This window comes from Hirsutella rhossiliensis, assembly GCF_020360975.1.
Source record: "Hirsutella rhossiliensis strain HR02 chromosome Unknown scaffold00001, whole genome shotgun sequence".
In the NCBI taxonomy this organism is placed as follows: Eukaryota; Fungi; Ascomycota; class Sordariomycetes; order Hypocreales; family Ophiocordycipitaceae; genus Hirsutella; species Hirsutella rhossiliensis.
The window spans coordinates 2390593-2399035 of NW_025408667.1; the positions used below are offsets into that span (position 1 = coordinate 2390593).

An 8443-nucleotide genomic window follows, 5' to 3' on the forward strand; every position below is an offset into this window, starting at 1 on the left:
ATGAAGGAACTGGGCCAGATCTTGACAAGATTCACAAACTCCCCGAAGCCACTGTGGCAGCAGTACGGCAAGGACTTGATCCAAAGCCACAACGCGTTGCGCGAGCTTGGAGGTCAGCAACAAGGTCGAGCCACGATTCCGGAACTGAGAAGCATCAATGAGAACATAGAAAAAGCTCGTGGAATGGTCTTGGATTGTTTCGCTTTTATCGCCGACGCTCTGTCCTTGAAAGACGACCGATTTCGATGGCTACGGCGGGGAGGCCTCTGGCCCCGAGTCTCTCCAATGTCGCTCCTTCAACAATTGCGTTCAAGCGACAAGGCCATTCTTGGCCCGGGGATGAAAGAACTTCTGGTATCTTACGGTATCTCAATCACCACGCTTCAATGGCTCCTAAGAATGAGGTCCGCGTGTCTGAGAGGGGACCGTCAGAAACTCCTCGAGTATTGTTCTGACAAAGGGCATAACAACTGGGACCCGATCCAGTTCCCTGACTGGCTGCTTCTGGAGATTGAAAGCAACATTCTCATTCGTCGTGAGCAGATCGAAGTCGCGAAGGCAATCATTTCCCCGCCTTCGTCTTCGAATTCCGTACTGCAACTCAACATGGGCAGAGGTAACATGCACATTACACTGTCATCCTGAGGGGAGAAATGCGACATTCGCGTCTCTCCATGTGTTTATCAAGTAACTAACGAATTAACAGGGAAAACCTCCTGTATTGTGCCCATGGTCGTGGCCGTCCTTGCAGATTCAAAACAGCTTTGCCGACTCATCGTGCCAAAAGCCCTGCTGCGCCAGACTGCCCAAACTTTGCAGTCCAAGATCGGAGGCTTGCTAGGACGTGAGATGAAGCACATTCCATTTTCTCGACGCACTCCTTCGGGATTGGGTATGCAGAAACTCTACGTCGAGCTTCATCGCGACACCCTTGGCCGCTCCGGAGTCATTCTCGCCATCCCGGAGCACATACTATCATACAAGCTGAGCGGATTCCAGAAGCTTGCTGACTCGAAGCTAGAGGAAGCTCGAGAGATGGTGAGTATTCAATCTTGGTTGACTAAGACTTGCCGTGATGTGCTTGATGAATCGGACTTCACTTTGGCAGTCAAGACACAACTCATCTATCCAAGCGGACAACTTGTGCCCGTAGATGGGCACCCTGATCGTTGGAAGGTAGCCCAAAGGCTTTTGACACTCGTGCACGACAATCTGGCCTATCTTCGTGAACGGTTTCCTCGGGGAATCGAGGTTGTCCACCGGCGGGCCGGCTTTCCTATGATCTACATTGTTCAAAGCGAGATCGAGGAAACACTGCAACGCAGGCTGACTGACACAATTTGCGAGGGATATACCTCAATCCTTCGGCTGCCGAGCTCGTCTACAGACGCTTGCAAGGCGTGCTTAAGGCGAATCCTGACCGAAGAGAATCCAGACCCCGAGGATTTCACAAGCTTATCAAGAGAATTCGCCACCAAGCCATCACTCTTCAAGAACGCTTTGATCGTTCGAGGCCTGTTGCTGAAGAGGATTCTTTTTCTCTGCCTTAAGAAGAGATGGAATGTCCAATACGGCCTGCATCCGACGAGGGATCCCCTTGCGGTCCCGTTTGAGGCGAAAGGCGTGCCATCCGAGCAGGCTGAATTTGGCCATCCCGATGTTGCCATCATCTTCACTTGCTTGTCATTCTACTATACAGGTCTCACAATAACCCAGTTCCGAGAAGACCTAGGGAGAGTGCTCAAGTCCGATGATCCGGCTTCGGAGTATGATGGATGGACTGCCGGATGCGACTCACTTCCAGAGGCTCTTTGTCATTGGAATCTCATCAACGTCGATGATTCCGGACAAATCGAGGAGCTCTGGAAGCATCTTCGCCTAAGTCGAGGGGTCCTTGATCATTACCTGAATACCTTCGTGTTTCCACGCTACGCGAAGCAGTTTGCCGTCAAATTGCAGTCTTCGGGATGGGATTTACCTCTCTTCTCTCCAGATGATAAGAAGCTCTGTGCAAAGACAACAGGTTTCAGCGGCACCAATGACAATCGGAGGCTGCTACCTCTGACAATCAGACAAGATGATCTTCCGAGCTTGAGGCACACCAGTGCCGAGGTGCTGACATGTCTCCTCCAAGTCAGAAATCGGGAGTGCATGATCGCAGCGAGACATGGGGCGCGGCTCACTGAAGAGCAGCTACTTGAATGTCTAAAAGAAAAAGGGATCCGGTTGCTGATCGATGCCGGGGCTTACATTCTAGAGATGGACAACCGAAGTCTTGTCGAGAGGTGGCTGGCCATCGACACGGAGGCGAAGGCAGGAGTTTATTTTGGCTCGCACGACAACCAAGCCTGGGTTCTGTACAGAAACGGGAAAACGCTCCCTCTTCTAGCCACGCCGTTCGCCGAGAGTTTGCAGGAATGCCTCGTCTACTTGGATGAAGCGCATACTCGGGGCACCGACCTGAAGCTCCCACCGCCAGCCCGTGGGGTCCTCACTTTGGCTCTGGGGCAGACGAAAGATCATACGGTTCAAGGTATTTGTTCATTGGGCTTCTGGTTTCAAAAAGCCAATCTTGTTCCGTGAAAGCTAATAAGCACAATTAGCCGCCATGCGACTCCGACAACTGGCTACAACACAATCAGTCACTTTCTGCGCTCCGCCAGAAGTCTATCGCAGCATCTTGGATATACGTCGCAAAAGGAATGGGATGCAAATCAGCTCGTTCGATGTCATCCATTGGTTGCTTGAACAGACCTGTCGAAACAACGAGCAACTCCGAAGCCTGTTCAACGCCCAAGGAATTGACTTTTGTCGCCGAACGAGTGCTACTCGGCAACACCCCAAATTTCTCTCGGAAGAGGCACATAGGTCAGCTCTTCTTGACGTCATCAAATCCCCCGAACAGATCATGCTCGATGAACTTTACGGGGGCGCTGCGCGGGCCCAGCGAAACAGTGCCCCGGACAACTTTCACTCCAGCCTGAGCGGCATTGCAAAGAAGCTTGAGAGATACAGAACTGGCTATGGAAGCACTTCGTCTCCTATTCAGCGCTCGCTTATGGAGGAAGTAGAACAAGAACGTGAAGTGGAATTCCAGGTAGAGGAAATACGCCAAATCCAAAAGCCTCGCCACTTCAAGAGCCTCCGCTTCCTCGGTCTGCATCCGGCTATCTCTTCATTTGTCAGGACTGGCAGACTCGACGGAGATTCAGGTTTCGAGATGGCGTCCACCTTTCTTGCAAACACAGGCCTGGGGCAAAAGTACCACATCCGCGCTCCAGGGTCACGACTGTTTGTATCCGCCGAGTTCACACGCACCGTTGAGATGGGGTCGGAGAGTCCGGATGACAATTTTCTGGTAAGATATAATGACTTGACTTTCACTTTTCGGAGCGTTAGCTAAACGGCCGCACAGAGACCTGTCGAGTGGATTCTCTGGGGTTCTGCTCATGAGACCGCCTTGGTGATCGTTCCAGAGGAGGCGGAGCTTTTGATACCAGTCATAAGGGCCTTGGAGAATGCGCCGGTACACTTGATCCCTTACGCCGCATCGACGACCAAGGGCATGGTCCAATCAAACAAGCTGGCCGGTTACGTCCTGCCCTCCCCTCTCAGCAACAGCACTTTGCCTTTGTGGCTTTCAATTGAGCTGGGCTTGCTTGGCGCTAGATTGTATTTCGATTTGGAGGAATATTCGATGCTCCTGGAGCACCTACGCTCCGTGGTCAAAGTCGGCGGCGCCACATCTGCTGGAGCTGCATCTGGGAAAGCTTCCGCAGGCACCTCAGCTGGGGATATCTACGCCTTTCTGCTCGAATGGTTGACCATCCGGCGCAAAGGGCAAGATATTCTGCACACCCCTATGGGCTACATTTGCCAGGGTCGTCAGCTGGAAGCAAGTCACCCCTTCTTTACGGCGAAAGAGGCAAGCACGATGGAGAATTGCGAGACTGAAAGGGCAGAAAGCAGCCGTCCAGAGCCGGAAAGCCAGGAATGAGATAGATCTCTCTTAGACTCGGCTTCGAGAAGACTTGTCGTAGGAAATGTATGTAGCAACAATATGACAAAAGACTACTTGATTAAGATACCCGGATTGCCGCCGGCGATGGGGGTAAGCAAAGCTGGTGCAGCCCGTGCTGCGGTGGGCTCTGCCTATGGGGCATCTTAACACTACTGTCAAACATAGCAAATACCACTTGACCACCAGCAAAATAGGGGCACCCCCTTATCCTGCTGACAACTACAAACGGGAGGGACTAACCAGCCGACATGTTGCCTAACCGGCCGATAAAAGCGGGGGAAGTATGGCTGGTGACGCCGCAGACTTTGTACCGCAAATTTGAGTGTACATGATCCTCGCGACTACCGCGCGCCCCCCTCTGCGCGTACCTACCCGCCTTCGAGTAAAGTGAAGCTATTCGCACCTACGGGCACCGAGGCAGGCGTAGGCTGCTTACGTCATTTACACACATTCGAGCTCGAGGGCCAAAGATGCGCTATTTAAACGAATTGAGCCTGCCTGCGGCTGCCGTGCCTGCGGCGGCTTCTTAGTGCGGAAGTCGTGATGTGAATAGCTTCAATTTGGGCCCTGACTAACCGGCATGCAGCTCTGGCTATTCGGCATGCAAAAGAAAAGTGGGAAGTGTGGCTGGTTAAGGCGCTAATCCGATACCGCAATTAGCGCTTCAACCAGCCACACTTCCCACTCTTTTTGCATGCCGAATATTAGCCGTGCAGGTTAAGGGATGCAAATTTTACTCTTATGGCAGACAGCGCAGTAGGCGCGGGGAACATGTACATACACCTAAATTTGCGGTACAAAGCCTGCGCCTCGACCAGCCACACTTACCCTATTTATTTCGGCCGGTTAGGCAGACACGTCGGCTGGTTAGTCGGGGCCTACAAACGTCGTCAATTCACACATTAAGAAGGCATAAGGTCGACAGCAGACCTATTTCCGGCTAACTTTCAGGGGAATTCCGGCCAATTGCCGCATTCACATATATTATTTAGAGTATTGCTATTGGCACACTAGCATATTGCTATTTGCACACTCGCCCCATTTTTAAGATACGTACCAGCGCCGGCCCGCCCCGCCCATTACACAACCATGCCGAATTTGAAGCTATCGCGACCTCGCCGCACACACCGCGGCTTGCGAGCTAAAGATGTGAAGTGCTCCGTGCCTGCCGACACTCACTTGACAGGTGGTGTGCCAGAATCACGTGCTTGCTTTTCCCTCTGCACATCAATGAACCCCTGCAAACACATGCCTGGCAGAGCCATTCCACCCTCACTATGGTCCTCCAGGATGCGGTGGGAAGTGGTCAAGTAGCTTTTAACAAAGGGATTCCAAACCTCGATCTAGGTCTCTCTTAGACTCTATGAGTAAAACTATTCACTACCTGCCACTACCTGCCGACACTCATGCTTGCTTCTCCCTCTGCACGTCAATGAGCCCCTGCAAAAACATGCCTGGCAGAGCCATCCCACCCTCACCATGGTCCTCCAGGATGCGGCGGGAAGTGGTCAAGTAGCTTTTGACAAAGGCATTCCAAACCTTGATCTCAGCTGCGGACGATTGAAGAGGCTTGGGCAGATAGGGGTCATTGATTGTCGCAGCCTGCACGGCCTGAGCGACACCTGCTGCATCCATGGTAATGGGTCTGACTTGGTTGAAGTCCAGAATCCAAAGCTCGGTGGTCCGATGGTAGAAATCCTCATCCAGGCGCGATGGTGGCCCGATGTATCGGTGCGGCCCGTTCTGATTCGCGAGGTCGCGATTTTCGGCGCCAGACGGCTTCTTCAGCGTTGAACTCCCAAGGACAAATTCCACGTCCCTGGCATCTGTCTTTGCGGCCCAGTGCATGATTGCCATGGCGACAGCCATCCTACGAGCCATCTCCACAACGTCCAGCTGGATCTCCATCATTTGATTCAGGTGCATTTTGAAGTTCCTCAGGGAGAAGAACATCGCGCTGCTTCTGCCGCGCGATGAACCAAGATAAGGCCGTACCAAGCAGTCTTTGTTGGCTTGGTCGGCCAAGGCGTTCTCCTTGTTCCGGTTCGCGCAGTATCGTTCGATGAGCAGAGTTCGCGTAGCCTCTGGAAGCGGCCAAATTCGCTCAGTGACAACAGCGCAAGTCGGGAGATCGCACTGGGATTGAGCTGCCTCGAGGAGGGTAGGGCGGCAGTCGAAGAAAATTGGATCGTCGCTCGGAACAAAGGAGAGACAAGCCGGAATCTTGACATCCCCGGTACCGTACGCTTCGAACCCGGCCTGGATTGTCGAGTGGCTCTTGAAGTCGTTGAACAGATCAGGCTGATATCCAGCTTTCGCAAATTTGACGACGAGAGACTTTCCCTCTTGGCAGAAGATGATCCCACAGGCACCGGCACCAATCTTCTTGAATGACTCGCTATCGCGCTGTTGAGCAGCGGTGTAGTGTTTGGCATCTGAAGATGCCGTACAGATGACGCTGTGAAGCGAGAGCATTCGCTTCAGCTCGCCATCGGCAGGTCCAAGATGGCCGCCTGCAGGTTGAGGGGCAGCGGACGAGGTTTCGTCGTCCGCGATGGCTTCGAGGAAGCTCAAAAGCTGGAGATTGTTTGCAAGATTGTCTTCGAATGATTCGGAAGAGTTGTCGCGGCGTCGCGGATCGGACGATGAAGCCATGATGGAGAATTTCTGTGTACAGATGGTCAGCAGCTGCTTGGAGAAGAGACGACGCTTGGTGTAAGAATGAAGTTTGCTTACAGACAATGAACTGCCGGTTGGAGAAGAAGAGAAGCTTTGATAATGAAAGAACGAAGTTCTGCGTGCAGCGGGGAACGGTCGGTTTGGGAAAGAGGGAAGTTTCGTCGGTGAGGAAGGAAGAATATAGACTACGAGAAAGGCTGTGAGTCACACACCTTCCGCCACGGGATCACCCAATTAAGCTCAACACTGAGATTAGGCAGCCGAAAATTAGGGCGGAGGCAGAAAAAAAACCCAGCCATGGCCTTTGTTCTTTTGCAAAACTGTAAATAAAGCATTTAAGCCAAGCTGTAAGCTTTGCGCAATGGGCGCACCAGAAGGTGGGCAAACAGCAGCTTCCTGCGCTAATTCTTTAATGGGCTCAACTCCTTTAACAGGTCTACTAGCATGTATTTGGCCAGATGATTTCAACTCATGTGGCAATTGGCCGGAATTCCCCTGAAAATCAGCCGGAAATAGATCTCCTGCCGACCTTATGCCTTCCTAACGTGTGAAGTGATGACGTTTGTAGTGCGAAGGTGCGCCACAGGCAGAACCCGCTGCAGGCAAAGAGCCCGCCCCTGCACCGGCTGCACCAGCTTTGCCTACCCCTTTGCCGGCGGCAATCCGGGTATTTTAATCAAGTAGTCTTTTTTCATATTATTGATACGTACTTTGACGGGGATGAGGGCATATACCTAAAGCACGCGCAGCATACGGCTAAGGGTAAATAAAGTAGTTAACGTCTTCATAGACCTTGGGATAATCCAATCATCGACGTCGCAAGTGGCTCTGAGAGTCTTGCGCTCGTAGATGCTTAGTCCTGATACTTTTTCACTCCATGATTCTTGTCAAGCCGGGGCGCTGCATGATTGGCAACTCTCGATTGAGGGGAAAATGAACGTTCAAATTGATTATGAAAGGATGAGACGCCCTTGATCAGATGATCTACGCACCTCGGAGTCTTTAAGTACACGGGAAAGAAGCTTAGGACCGTCAGACCTTATCAGGGGTTGTGTCCATATGGGTACGATCTTGGCCGTCAAAATACGTAGTGATTCTCGCTATGTCTGACGAGATCCTCCCGTGACTCTACACAGTCGCACGATATGCTGTCCGAGTAGTGGGAGGTAAAGGCTTGTCTCTTTTGGCTCTATGGACGTTAAGTCTGCCTTACATGCTGACGAGTCTAGTGTCTCTAGCTAGTATACGTGATCGGGCCAGACCCTCCTGGTTCCTCGTAGGTCTGGCTTCCATCCCGTAACACTACGTCTGCAAGTTCAGCCTGCACTATATGCTTTAAGCTATGGCCTAACCTCTTCTTTTTCCCGGGCTGGAGAGTACTTGTAAGGATTTTGGCCGGAATGGGCAAAAGCAGTGGTCGCGCTAACTTACTGGACCCCCCCTGCCACAGAGGCCGACTGTACGAGTGTGACACAAGGCAACGGAATTGACTAAGCGACAGCTTTGTTAATTAACCACACGTAAGAACGTTGGGTCCAAGTCAAACAACCAACCAAAGGGCCTTAGCCCCGTGACAGTACTTGTTGCGTGGCCCGTTGGACCAATCTTGCATGTGCGCGCGTGTGTGTAAGAAGCTCGATTCTTCCTCTAAAGGAAGCGTCTTCAGCCGGCTAGGTAATGGCTGGCTGCTTGCTAAGAAGAAGGGTGACTAGGCTTAGACCACGACCCACCGGTCCAATGATC

General features: G+C 52.1%; 3 protein-coding genes across 3 annotated transcripts; 2 read left to right on the forward strand and 1 right to left on the reverse strand.

Moving 5' to 3' along the window:
• Nucleotides 1-1180, forward strand: HRG_00332 (very large low complexity protein; the record flags this gene model as incomplete). The annotated part of the gene is made up of 4 exons (XM_044858803.1): nucleotides 1-112; nucleotides 461-616; nucleotides 707-1038; nucleotides 1154-1180. The coding sequence occupies 4 exons, from the start codon at nucleotides 1-3 to the stop codon at nucleotides 1178-1180; spliced, it is 627 nt and encodes a 208-aa protein (XP_044725203.1).
• Nucleotides 1181-2259: 1079 nt separating this feature from the next.
• HRG_00333 (P-loop containing nucleoside triphosphate hydrolase) lies at nucleotides 2260-3997 on the forward strand (the record flags this gene model as incomplete). The annotated part of the gene is made up of 4 exons (XM_044858804.1): nucleotides 2260-2285; nucleotides 2364-2533; nucleotides 2604-3358; nucleotides 3416-3997. The coding sequence occupies 4 exons, from the start codon at nucleotides 2260-2262 to the stop codon at nucleotides 3995-3997; spliced, it is 1533 nt and encodes a 510-aa protein (XP_044725204.1).
• A 1428-nt stretch (nucleotides 3998-5425) lies between these two features.
• On the reverse strand, nucleotides 5426-6676 carry HRG_00334 (zinc finger protein; the record flags this gene model as incomplete). The annotated part of the gene is made up of 1 exon (XM_044858805.1): nucleotides 5426-6676. One exon carries the CDS (start codon nucleotides 6674-6676, stop codon nucleotides 5426-5428), a length of 1251 nt encoding a protein of 416 aa, XP_044725205.1.
• Between the last annotated feature and the right edge of the window lie 1767 nt (nucleotides 6677-8443).